The 14316-nt window shown below is 34.6% G+C and overlaps 1 protein-coding gene across 1 annotated transcript; it reads right to left on the reverse strand.

Annotated features, from left to right (window-relative positions):
• Positions 1-13781, reverse strand: LOC128030945 (ectonucleoside triphosphate diphosphohydrolase 3). Its single transcript, XM_052619044.1, has 10 exons — positions 13667-13781; positions 12478-12600; positions 11533-11650; positions 10888-11047; positions 10380-10539; positions 9944-10171; positions 3709-3981; positions 2825-2935; positions 2550-2687; positions 1-679 (listed from the first exon to the last, which is right to left on the reverse strand). Exons 1-10 carry the CDS (start codon positions 13721-13723, stop codon positions 488-490), a joined length of 1560 nt encoding a protein of 519 aa, XP_052475004.1. The 5' UTR covers positions 13724-13781; the 3' UTR covers positions 1-487.
• Positions 13782-14316: the final 535 nt, after the last annotated feature.

A 14316-nucleotide genomic window follows, 5' to 3' on the forward strand; every position in this document is an offset into this window, starting at 1 on the left:
GCTGGAGAGCACATGCAGAAATATATGTGTAAGATACATAATGGATGATGCAATTGAATGAGACAAACATTTGATACAATACACAACCAAAACATTGTCATGACCTAGTAGATACTTTTTACTGTATGTAAGCAAAAATCTTTCCTTTGTCTTCAGTGTTTTCAATCAAATCCACATTATAATACATTGCTACTGTATTCCTGGACCTGTACACTCCCGTTTTTTGATAGAATGGCATTAAATACAAGTTTTAAATACATTTGGTGTTCACATCAGGTGTCTTCTTTGTAACCTTAGCACCACTTGACCCTCATGACCTTCAGGTTCTAAAATTAAAAATTTTCACTAGCAGGAATATCTGCACTGACGCATCATCATCTCTCCTGGTTTGCAAAACCGCCTTAAGTGGGACACTGGACCTACAGATGAGAACACAGTGCAGTATAGATGGGAATTCAGCACAAAAAAAAAAAAAAAAAAAAAACCCTTAATAACAAAAGTGCACAAGCGCAATGACGAGGTATGTGAAGGTGATAATAGTCAGAGCAGAGAACAAGAGGAGAAGTCCGGTGAAGAGGACGTTGTTTATGGGTAGCTTGAGGATTTTTCCTTCAGCTGGGATCATGTTGGAAAGTGCAAGCATGTAGCCCAGGGACCAGGCTATACTGGTATCATTTACCTATGAAACACAAAGAGACATATGATGGGGTCCAGTTCACTGCAGAATTTGGGATAGAGAGAATATCATTAGCAGATATTAGATATTACACTAATACTTTATGTTAAGACTATACTATACTACTATGTTAAGTATACATACTTTAATACATGCAAGACTTGATATAAATTCCTTAGAAATCAAGTGCTCAGAAATGCATGTACTTTGAAAAAGGCATTTAAAAGAAAATTCCTGATTCATCATACACATATACAGAATATTAAAAAAAAAAGTGTAATCACGGTTAATGATGTGTAATGATGTGCCATGTATACTCATGTTTAATTCAATTGACTTGCCATTTCTTTTTAATTATTTGTAAAATTTATTATCCATTTATGAGTTTTGGGGTATTTCGTAAAATGTTATCGTGGCAATGTTGTAATATGTACTGTATGCATGTACTGTATGTATGTTCAGAAAGTGTAATGCATAGACACATAAGCAATTATTTAACTTTGTGGCTATAAAAAAGATTGAACTGGTCCATAAACTTGAGCAGAGAATATTCATTGAATATGCTTCAATTTCATAATCGGAAAGTTCACTCTTCTCCTTTGTTCATGAAGCAGTTTTAATTTATCAGAACTAAAAGGAAGAAAACAAATTGATGTGTGAAAAATGTTGGCATATGAAAAGATTTGAATGCAGCTTGATATTAATCGATATAAAATATTAATGACTAAAAGTGCCAACCACATAAATTATCCTGTTTTTATATATACCTGGTTAAAACAGGATTGACTTTCTTTGTAATAAGATGACTTGTTTTGTAAACCAAATAAACTGTAAAATACTTTTTATCTCTGCTAGAAATTGTGAATGGTCAGACTAAATGCCTAGTAATGCATAGTCGGAATCCATACTCAAAATGAAAAATTGAATGACGAGTAATTTCTTACTGCTAAATTCTGAAAAAAGAGAGGGGTTAATTATAGGACCTAAAAACTCTGCAAGTAATAACCTAGAATGCTGTCTAAGACTTATTGGCTGCTCTGTCAATTCTTCGTCATAAGTTAGGAACCTAGGTGTGCTATTTGATAGCAATCTTTCCTTCGAAAGCCACGTTCCTAGCATTTGTAAAACTGCATTTTTCCATTAAAAATATATCTATATTACAGCCTATGCTCTCAATGTAAAATGAAGAAATGTTAATCCATGCATTTATGACCTCAAGGTTAGATTATTGTAATGTTTTATTGGGTGGTTGTTCTGCACGTTTGCTAAACAAACCCCAGCTAGTCCAAAATGCAGCAGCTAGTGTTCTTACTAGGACCAGGAAGTATGACTATATTAGCCAGGTCCTGTCAACATCTCCCTATCGAAACATTTTATAGATTTTTAAATCTTGCTTATTACTTATAAAGCTCAGAATGGTTTAGCACCTCAGTATCTGAATGGGCTCTTGTGAAATTATAATCCTCCATGTCCGCTACGTTCGAGGAGAACTGGCCCCCAAATGATCCTGGTCTCTCCCAAGGTTTTTTCTCCATTCTGTCACCGATGGAGTTTCGGTTCCTTGCCGCTGTCGCCTCTGGCTTGCTTAGTTGGGGTCACTTTATTTACAGCGATATCGTTGACTTGATTGCAAATGATTGCACAGATACTATTTAAACTGAACTGAGATGATGCCATCACTGAATTCAATGATGAACTGCCTTTAACTGTCATTTTGCATTATTAAAACACTGTTTTCTTAATTAATGTTGTTCAGTTGCTTTGACACAATCTTTTTTGTTTAAAGTGCTATATAAATAAAGGTGACTTGACTTGACTTAAATGTAACTCCTTGTAATCTCATGAGACATGCTAAACATAAAATTGAATGTACCTCTTTCTGAAAACTGAGATTCTTCCAGTTGTCTGTGTTGAACTTATAACCATGTGCAAGAATGCTGTGCACATAATTTGCAGAGTAGCAGTAGGACTTCAGATGCTTGTCTTTTGCGTCTTTGATGGATGTCTTGAGCTAAAGGGGGTTCAGGGGGACATTAAATGTAGGTTTACTGATTTTACAAATCCGTTGTAACTCTATTATAAAGATTCATTCCTCCCAATCTGTATTTTTTTCTGCTAATAATGGTTATGCAGTTGGCCAGTACTCACAGTTTTCCAGTCCTTTTTGCATAACAGCTTCATGTTCGTATTGAATGTCTCCATACTTTTTGATCCCTCCACTTTAAGAGCCCAAGCAGTCCAGTAGAACCCTGCATAAGCCTAATCAAATACTTGGAATTTAGTGCAACTAAGTTACATTTAGTTACATTTTTTCCTTTCTCTCTGGAGTGTTACAAGCTCTTGGTGTGTAAACAAGATCTGAAAAGTTGCAAAGACTTTATAAAAGTTAAGAGTCAGCCACGCCTACATAAAATGGCTCATTCTAACATGCCCCCACATGTCTATGTCACAATGTTTGAAGAATTTCATAATGCTGCCCAAATGTTCATGTAAAGAAAAAGGCTTGACTTTTATTCTCGCTGTTGCTTCCAAAAGAGGACACAAATAGAAATCAGTGGTTAAGTTGTATTTACAACACTGTTCCGGAATAGTTAAACCCAAATATTCAGATGTGTGCGATGCAGCGTGATATGCAACGCAACGCATAAAAAAACAGTATCAGTAATTATGTCCCCACTGGATGCAACAAATGCCTTGTTTATATTGGGTTTTATTGTTTTTGTCTTGTCGCACCAGGATATAGCATCACAATATGGTAAGGGGCGTAACATTTCCATCACACAGTTGAGGAATTTGGCCAAACACAATGCACTGGATAGCTGGCCAATCAGAGTACACCTTGCTTTTCAGAATGATGAGCTTTGTAAAAAAATTACGATTTTCAGAAAAGCATGGCATAGAGGAGAAACAATTATTTGAAAAATAATGTGTTTTTGAACCTTAAACTGCAAAAACACATTGCATCACACCAAATAATGTTCTTTTTAGCAGCATCATATGACCCCTTAGCTTAACTAAAAAGAAATGCATACCATAAAGTCTCCACTGAGCGGTGGTTGATAAACTCCATCAAAGGAACAGTTTTCAGCTCCCTGGCATGACTTCAGGTCAAATATACTCCTGACCAAGACTTCGCACTGTTCAGGATTACTTTGTCCAAAGAAAGTAATAATTTGCTTTGGACTATATTTAGTTGGAAGATCATTTTTTGTGCATTCACTGCCAAAAACATCCTCTACAAACATGGAGATATTGTAGCCAAAAGGATAACAGGGCTGCTTCACATAAGCCCAGTTGGTGGATTCCTGGAAAGAAAGAAAAAAGCGTTTTAGACAACTACTGTTAAGCTTAATTATCTCCAGTCTGTTTTATTAATCATGTCATTCACCTGTGCCCTGTTCATCACTTATCTCATTTAGCTCCCTCATTTGTTCTAGTGTATATATACTTCCTGTGTCTCTCAGTTCTTTGTCCTATCTTTTCTAGGTGTTACATCAATGTTAGTGGACGTATTTGCTTTCCTCCTGTGTTTCTTTGTTCTACATTTTGGAATTCCCCTTAATTAGCCATGTTTCCACTGTCGGGCCAGTGCAAGCCAGGGCTTAAAATGGGCCAGGCGGGGCTAATAGCTTCGGGCCAGTAGCACGAGGCCAGAATAGTGCAGCGTTTCCTCTGTCGGTCTTGAAGCACTGTTGCGCTTCACTAAAACACGCCCTTTACATGCATTTCAGGAACAACGTCATGCAACCTCATCATTTCACAGACAAAGAGAAGTTATCAGAAAACTATGAAATAAGTCACTGGAACTAGCATGATCACAAAACGAATATGATAAAAGTGGCCGTTTGTTTGCACGCTTTGTTAAATATTTAAATTCAAAAGCATCTATGTTTTACTATAGAATACGTGATACATTGTTCATAATGAATTAATTTATCATGACTCAAAATTTGTCACACAGAAATACATTTATTTCTATTTTATTTATTTATTTTTAACGCTTAAGCGTTATGAAAATAGCCTGCTCAATCAGTCAAGTCTGTTTACGTTTATTTGTTGCCTATAAATCACATTTAGAATGAATGATGATATCTCTATTTTTATAAAAAGCCCCGGACAAAAACCATTATTATATAGATAATATCATATAGCTAATATAAGTTACTAAATAAATACATGATTGTGATAGAGAATAAGAAACTGACGTCTGATTTCTTTAAGGGGTCATATTTACCATGTTTACTATGGTGATGTTAATGCATAGCGTGCACAGTCTTTTGCATCGTTTATAAATATTTCTGCCTTGTATGGTGATTATAATCCACATTGGATCAAATTATTTCAAACACTCGCTGCTGACTGAAAGTAAGTTTTGAGCTCAACTTATTTAAAAAAGGTTTTAAATGTTATTTTTAATGCTGGTGTTATAGCTTTCTGAAATGATCCGCGGCGCTGACTCTCTATATTTTTATAAAAGTTCCAGAGCAAAAAAACATATTTTTATGACAGGAAAAGAAAACTAGAGGTATTTCGTATTGCTTGGTGGGAAAGTAACCTATCCTACAAAAAATAATTAAAAACTGCTAGATCCGATTACTTTTCTTCTCTTTAAGAAGAAAACAAACATAACCCGAGGTATTTAATCAATACAGTGGCTAAATTAACGAAAAATAAAGCCTCAACAAGTGTTGACACTTCCCAACATCACAGCAGTAATGACTTTATGAACTACTTTACTTCTAAAATCGACACTACCAGAGATAAAATTATAACCATTCAGCCGTCAGCCACAGTATCGCATCAGACAGTACACTATAGACCCCCTGAGGGACAGTTCCACTCATTCTCTACTATAGGAGAGGAAAATTTGTATAAACTTGTTAAATCATCTAAACCAATAGCATGTATGTTAGACCCTGTACCATCTAAGCTCCTAAAAGATGTGCTTCCAGAAGTCATAGATACACTTCTGACTATTATTAATTTATCATTGTCATTAGGATATGTCCAACTGGCTGTTATTAAGCCTCTAATCAAAATACCATAACTTGACCCCAAAAGAACTAGTTAATTATAGACCAAACTATAATCTCCCTTTTCTGTCCAAGATACTAAAAAAGGTGGTACCCTCACAATTATATTCCTTCTTAGAGAAAAATGGTATATGTGAGGATTTCCAATCAGGATTTAGACCGTATAATAGTACTGAGACTGCTTTCCTTAGAGTTACAAATGACCTGCTCTTATCATCTGATCGTGGTTGTATCTCTCTATTAGTTCTATTGAATCTAAGTGCTGCGTTTGACACACAGCATTCTTTTGCATAGACTTGAACACTTTGTTGGCATTAATGGAAGTGCATTAGCATGGTTTGAATCGTACTTATATGACCGCCATCAATTCGTAGCAGTGAATGAAGAGGTATCATGTCGATCACAAGTGCAGTATGGAGTACTAGGGACAATACTAGGGACGCTACTCTTCATGCTCTATATGTTACCCTTGGGAGATATCATCAGGAAACATGGTGTTATCTTTCACTGTTATGCTGATGATACTCAGGTCTATATTTGTTCGCGGCCTTGTGAAACATACCAATTTGAAAAACTAATGGAATGCATAGTCCATATTAAAAACTGGATGACGAGTAATTTCTTACTGCTAAATTAAACAGAGGTGTTAATTATAGGACCTAAAAACCCTGCATGTAATAACTTAGAACACTGTCTAAGACTTGATGGCTGCTCCGTCAATTCTTCGTCATCAGTTAGGAACCTAGGTGTGCTATTTGATTGCAATCTTTCCTTAGAAAGCCACATTTCTAGCATTTGTAAAACTGTATTTTTCCATCTCAAAAATATATCTAAATTACGGCCTATGCTCACAATGTCAAATGCAGAAATGTTAATCCAGGCATTTATGACCTCAATGTTAGATTATTGTAATGCTTTATCGGGTGGTTGTTCTGCACGCTTCGTAAACAAACTACAGCTAGTCCAAAATACAGCAGCAAGAGTTCTTACTAGAACCAGGAAGTATGACCATATTAGGCCGGTCCTGTCAACACTGCACTGGCTCCCTATCAAACATTGCTTAGATTTTAAATTTTGCTTATTACTTATAAAGCCCTGAATGGTTTAGCACCTCAGTATATGAGTGAGCTCCTTTTACATTATTTCTGCCTTGTTTAGTGATTATAAACAACATCTGATCAAGTTATTTCAAACATTTGCTGATGACTGAAAGTAAGTTTTGAACTTAACTTATTTTAAAAAGTTTTAATGCTGGTGTTATAGCTGTTAGCTTTCTGAAGTGATCCACGGCTGACGATCTCCAGAAGCGGAGAAACTCCGCCTTTGTTCAGAACCACTCCTCTTGCCCCGGCTGGCTCGCTTTGGCCCAAGGTTTTCGTCGGGTCAAAAAACCCTGGCCGTTGGTCCTGAGGAAGCCCTGACGAGGCACGATCCACCCCCGAAAGTGACAGTGGAAACGCGACTGGCCCTGGCATGCACTAGCACGCCCAGTTTAAGCTTGACATTGGAAACGCGGCTATTGTGCACTCCTTACTATACTGTTACTGAAGATTGGATCAAAACAGTTTTTGTTGGCACATTTGAAAATCACAATTTAGGGACTGTGTATTAGCCTGTGATGTTTATGTAGTATTTTGAAAATAGCCTTTTTAGAACATCTTAACTGACAACACTTACACCGTGGTAAGATTTTGCTTGACTTAACTGCTTATTCAAATTTACTTTATTTTCTATGCCTACTGTGACATTTTACAATACAATACATTTATAATACAATAAATTTAAGCTTCTGTAATGTTTTAATTTTAGTTCACCAAAAATGTCTAAATATCTTTTGAAAAAGACCATGACTAGGACTATTATCTAGCATTCAATGAAATAATGGTGTAAGTATGTCATTTTCAACTGTATGCACAACATTGGAATGAAAGGTATAGGTATGCTAATTAGACTAACTAGCTAGCTAGCTGGCTAACATGTACAAATCATTTACAAAATGTAACCATTATTTTGCCCCCATTGTTGTCTGTTAGACTATTTCAGGCATTTCATATTGCTCATATTTCACTTTGTTGTAATAAGTAATTGTCACTGTAGGCATTGTTTTGGGAGTAGGTCGTGTCTGGTCTCTTCAATTGGCTATTTTAACAGATTCACTCACAAAACACCTGCAAGGTGCTTAGCCATCTCCATTTATAGTTGTGGCCAAAATTATTGGCAGTTACACAAATTTTGTGTTTTGCTAAATTTGCTACTTATGCTGTTGTGGTGTTCATTCACATTGTTTCTACAAGTATTGACAGTGACATAATCTAGAAGCAATGTGAATGAACACCACAACAGCTTAAGTAGCAAATCTTAGGGGCCGTTCACATAGGGGCCGCTTTCTCCTTCTTTCCAAAGCGCTCGGGCAGTTGCACACCTGAGGCGTCTGCCTTTGCTAAGCAACCATGACGTGCTCTCTCCATGAAGAAAGATAACTGACATAATGCATCTAAAAAAAAAAATTATTGACATAATGCATCTAAAGAAAATGAAAGTTCAGTGAATAATTAGTATATACATTTCTAGTAGAAATCTAGGTAGAAAAATTTAATTCATCCCTCTTTTTTCAACCCTATTAAATGGCTGATGGTAATGCATCCATGCCATGTATTGGCATGTGTTGTTTGGGAAAATGTTAAACATAAGCTACAGGTTTAATTGCATCTCAGCAATAATGGATTTCATGAAAACAGTTTTACACAAATTTTTGTGCTGTCTAACATGTACAGTTAATATGCAATCTAAAAGAACAATCCAGTCTGGATATTAAAATGTTTTACTTACTGTACCCTAGATAAAACATGTACGAGTGCATCTCAGTAAATTAAAATGTCATGGAAAAGTTCATTTATTTCAGTAATTTAACTCAAATTGTGAAAATCGTGTATTAAACAAATCCAGTGCACACAGACTGAAGAAGTTTAAGTCTTCGGTTCTTTTAATTGTGATGATTTTGGCTTAAATTTAACAAAAACCCACCAATTCATTATCTCAACAAATTAGAATACTTAATAAGAACAATAAAATAAAAATAAAATAACAATTTTTGAATTGTTGGCCTTCAGGAAAGTATGTTAATTTACTGCACATACACTCAGTATTTAGTAGGGATTCATTTTGCTTTAATTACTGCCTCAGTTCTGCGTGGCATGGAGGTGCTAATTTTGTGGCACTGCTGAGGTGGTATGGAAGCCCAGGTTTCTTTGACAGTGGCCTTCAGCTCATCTGCACTTTTTGGTCTCTTGTTTTTTTAATTTTCCTACTGACAATACCTTATAGGTTCTCTATGGGGTTCAGGTCGGGTGAGTTTGCTGACCAGTAAAGCACACCAACACCATGGTCATTTAACCAACTTTTGGTTCTTTTGGCAGTGTGGACAGGTGCCAAATCTTGCTGGAAAATGAAATTAGCATCTTCAAAAATCTGGTCAGCAGATGGAAGCATGAAGTGCTACAAAATTTCTTGGTAAATGGGGGCAGTGACTTTAGTTTTCAAAAAAACAGAATGGACCAACACCAGCGGATGACATTGCACCCCAAATCATCACAGAATGTGTGGTGGCTCTTGATGCCTTGACCCCAGCCTCATCCATTCCTTCTGAAGTTCACTCAAATTCTTGAATTGATTTTGCTTGACAATCCTCATAAGAGTTTTCTCTTTAATCTTTTTCTTCCACACTTTTTCCTTTCACTCAACTTTTTGTTAAAATGCTTGGATACAGCACTCTGTCAGCAGCCAGCTGCTTTGGCAATGGATGTTTGTGGATTACCCGCTTATTTAAGGGGGTCAATGATTGTCTTCTGGACAACGGTCAAATCAGAAGTCTTCCCCGTGATTGTGTAGCCTTAGTGAACCAAACTGAAAGACCAGTTTGAAGGTTCAGGAATCCTTTGCAGGTGTTTTGAGTTGATTAGCTGATTGGCATGTCACCATATTCTAATTTGTTGAGATTGGTGGGTTTTCATTAAATGTGAGCCAAAATCATCACAATTAAAATAACCAAAGACTTAAACTACTTCAGTCTGTGTGCACTGAATTTATTTAATACATGAGTTTCACAACTTCAGTTGAATTACTGAAATAAATTAACTTTTCCAAAACATTCTAATTTATTGAGATGCACCTGTATATTTTATTTAACAAGTATTAATTCAGAAATTCACTTGACAATGACATAAGTATACTCTACCTTTGAAAGTTTGGCCAAAACTCTCTTCTCAGCTTCATCTTTCCCATAGCAGAGGAAACTGTGTGTATAGATGTTGTATTCATAGCCATAGAGTGAAACCTTAATGATATTTTCACCTTTAGCATCTTTAGAAGTGGCAAAGGCGATCTGAGTGGAGCCTCCACCCAAGTCCAATGAGCCAACTGTCTTAGCTCCATGAGGATGTACCCAGGCATTCCAAAGATTTTTCTATAAAAAAAAAAAAAAAACTAAAGTTAAATATTTTAAAAGCTCAATTAAGATCAGTTTTCCCTACTTCTGGTTTAAATTCAATATTGTGTCATAAAATGACTGCAGTACCCTAAAACACTCATTGTACCTTTGAGATAAAACAATTCTGTTCTATATCAAAGAATTAAAAGATCCCCTCTGCACAATAAACTGCACATGAACTGACCTCTAGGAAGTTCCCCTTCAGGTAGTTGACTGTGATCCAGCCATAAAGACCTTCTTCTTGTCCAGAGATTATGGAAGCATTTTGGAAATTTAAAGGAAGAGAGCTAAGGTAATTCTTTATGTCTTTCAAGATAGCGTTGGATTTCTCTTCATCTTTCATGCTGTGTAAAAAGGATATTGCAAAGAAATGGCATGCAATGTGTCAGTGTCAAGTTAACTTTGTGGCAAATATATTTATAAATTTTATTTGTTGATTGATTTAACATTGTTTGTTATTTAAGAAATAACACCATAATTGAAAAACTCTGGATATAATTTTAACACTCTGCACATGTGTATAAGAACATTTTTCTTTGATCAAACATTGTTATTTTTTTTATTGTACTCTATTGTCTAACACTGTATGATCCCCTGAGCTCTCAGTATCAAAGTAAATGTCTCTACTGATACATAAATATATTGAAATATAGAGGTAAGAACATAGAAAAAAATGTTAAAATAAATCTTACCGTAGAAGCCTCATCCCTGCTGTTGCACCGAGGAAGACTGAGGTGGTATTAAGCCGATGGGAAGGAATGGCCTCTGTTATTTTTGCCATGCAATTTTTAAAACTTTTCCATGTCTTTTTGTCCTGATCCTCATTTTTACCGAGATCTGAAATTCCAGGGCCTTGAAAAGATATTTATCATTACATTACTTTCTGTAATACATAGTGTACATATATATATATATATATATATATATATATATATATATATATATATATATATATATATATATATATATATATATATATATGTATATATATTTTTTTTTTTGCTTTATTATTGTATCACTGTATATGTTAAAAGAGTAGTAAAGAACTACACTAAGATAAACAATTTCAGCTATTCATCTATTATATATGAAAAGCACTTTTTCTCTTTCAAATAATGATCAGTGAAAGAGGTGTTTTCAGATAATGTTGACCATCAACCTGCATTGAATTGTATCAAGCATTAAATAGTGATGAAAAGGTCAAGTCCTCATCATACTGACATATGATTTATTTAAAAGTTTTAAGCTTTTCATGTTAAGTATAATTTTGTGAAAGAATTTAAACAAAGTGGGATTTGTCCTATTTTTTATTTTATATATATCATAACTCTTCTAACCTTCAACCTGGCACTTAGTGTTCTCCCTCACAACCCCTGTGTTGTTTTGCTTTTCGGCAGGCCACTCATAGAGATACACGGTGGTCCTGGAGGAGCCTGCATCCAAAACAATACCATACTAGAGAGAGAGAGAGAGAGAGAGAGAGAGAGAGAGAGAGAGAGAGAGAGAGAGAGAGAGAGAGCAACAGAAGTGAAGTGAAGAAAGAGTGTTACAGTAACCACGTTAAGACCAAATTCTGAAGACCTTGTAAAGCAATAAAGAGCTTATTCATTTGCACTCTTTGCAAAATGTACTGGTGAATAGCAATTTCCCATGGTCTAAATCATGATTGAGTGAAGCATTCAAGGATAGACTTGTCTAAGCACCTTGAGCTATTTTGGAAGAAATAAACAAAAGCACATTCTTCCATTTGGAAAATATTCAAGGACTCATGTTATGAGTCATCAGAAGGATCTTCTTAAGGTTAAGGATGCAGCATTGTATGGAATTAAATAACTCCATCAATGGTGATTAATCATTGAAAGATGTTTTGTGTGTAGAAAAACAGGTTTCTGGTGAGAAAGGTTTTGGTTCAGTTTTTTTTTTTTTTTTTTAAGAATTTGTTTTCACTAAAACTAAAAGGAAACTGAATGAAGCATAATGAAAAATCATAATCCATAAATCATATCTTAATCTTTTACCACATTGTACTCATCTGTAAATGAATAAGGGCCCATGTTTGTGACATGTGATGTTTGTTTTTCAAAACAGAATAGAAATGTTACATAAGCAAAAAATACAAACGTTCCTCATATACTGTATACATTTTTAATAAATAATATTGTATAATATTAAATAACCAGAATCAATCAGTTAATAATACACACACTGAAGGGAACCCAATTAATTGATCAGTTTAATAGGCTCGACCTTGTATCACATATGCTCAAATTATAATGTTTTACCTTTAATCCACTGGATATATAAGTCTTCTTATGAGTTTGTATAACCGCTATTGAAATGATGACTGCTATGCTTGCCAGCATAAATGCAGCAGCCAAAGCTATTGCAATTTTTGCCATCCTCACCTACAGACAAAAATAAATAAATAAATAAAAAATTAATAAATCAATTTTCCATCTCACTGTGAAGCTTGATTCTCATTGAACTAATAGCTGAACACACTTTTATAACAGAAGATAAAATTGAATACTACTAATACTAATGTTTTACAGGAAAAATATTAATATTATTATATATAATGTATTACATAGATACTTTAGAAAAGAATGTAGTAATGATTTAAAGAACTCAGAAATCAAACAATCGTGCATCTAATAGGCTCACATGCTCAAAAGATGTTAAAATGTGCACTTGTAATATTGAGGTGAGCTATACATTATAAGGTCACTTGATGTAACCTTGTAGACAGTTGCTTTAGTCATATTATATGTACAATTTTACAGTGTTTTGCCTGAGAAAGAGTATTATTTGTTGAGCCCGGGAACTGTTATTAAAAACGTTACTTTCTAAATGATTTCCCAAGAAATTCTTGAACAACAATGTGCAAGTACAAACATATTTACTTTTACCATGTTTTGAGATTTAGGAAACTCTTTCAAACGCTGTCAAGGCCATAGGCACACTGTCAAGTGTGTTATGTTATGTAAAAATCTTCTGTAAAAAGTCAGGAGCATGCTCCGTTTTGTACCTATAGAAGTATATACTCATATAATCCTGGAGCCTCTTACACTAAGCCATATTATTGTTTCAGTTTCTAATTTGATTAAAGAAAGTGGTTCTTTGAACTCAAAGACATGCAGTATGTGTTTAAAGTCAATCTAATACTATTTCTGTGCTGTCATCCAAAACACCGTGCCATGCAATTGCATTAATACATACATATATATTTATTTATGTTTGTTGTATTTATGTATACCAAAAACTGCTCTTTTGTAGAGACATAGCAGATTTCAAAGACATCATATCAATCAATTAATCAATTAAATGCTTAATTGATCTAAGCCACATTTGTTCTATGATCTGATCTTACATGATCTAAAAAGAAAGCGAATATCAAATGCAAAACACATACATTTCTGTCACAACAATACTGCCATTATTAATTTAGTAATAAAATGTTTATTTGCTTACCCCTCTTCGTGAGGCTGTTGTAAGGTGGTCTGAAGATTGTGACTCCTTATTGATCATTCTGTCCAGACATGCAAGACCATGAATGTGCAACTGTGTTTGGATTTGCGTGTGTGAGAGTGTGTGTGCTAGAGTTTGTGTATGAAAAAGCATCATAAGGAAACAGAATAGGAGGGGTTAGGCTGTCACTGTCCAATAAGCAGGACCTTTCTAATAAAGTTCATTAGAAACTCCACCCATTCAGATAAATGTTAATAAGGAAAATACCTTATCGTTAACATTTCTGAAAAAAAATCTAATAATACTGCTAGCTCATATTCAGCTATTTATACACTATCCACACTTTTTTTCTCTTTCAGTTCTTTGAATCACTGCCATGAAAAACCTAGAATCAATTATTTGTATTTTTTATTATGAAATATTTTAAACACATTTAGAATTCCTATGATATTGTGCGGACATGTGCTGCTACACATTCATAGTTATGAATATGGCAGTTCCCAAGAGATAGAGAAAAAAGAGACTTCAATTTATTTTTATTTTTATTTTTAGTTTTGGGTTTTTAATTTAACACACAAAAAAATTATATGTTAAAATACTCAACGGATGTTTATTCCATTCCAATTACAAGCAATACAAAAAGCATATAGACG

Source organism: Carassius gibelio, chromosome A16 (assembly GCF_023724105.1).
Source record: "Carassius gibelio isolate Cgi1373 ecotype wild population from Czech Republic chromosome A16, carGib1.2-hapl.c, whole genome shotgun sequence".
In the NCBI taxonomy this organism is placed as follows: domain Eukaryota; kingdom Metazoa; phylum Chordata; class Actinopteri; order Cypriniformes; family Cyprinidae; genus Carassius; species Carassius gibelio.

Bases quoted from the DNA above. Each gene is read 5' to 3' on its own strand.
- LOC128030945 (XM_052619044.1), bottom strand. From the start codon at position 13,723: ATGATCAATAAGGAGTCACAATCTTCAGACCACCTTACAACAGCCTCA. The intron at 11,048-11,532 runs GTTAGAAGAGTT...TATCTTTTCAAG, and splicing joins CACTAAGTGCCAGGTTGAAG to GCCCTGGAATTTCAGATCTC. The intron at 10,172-10,379 runs GTCAGTTCATGT...TTTTTTTTATAG, and splicing joins TGAAGGGGAACTTCCTAGAG to AAAAATCTTTGGAATGCCTG.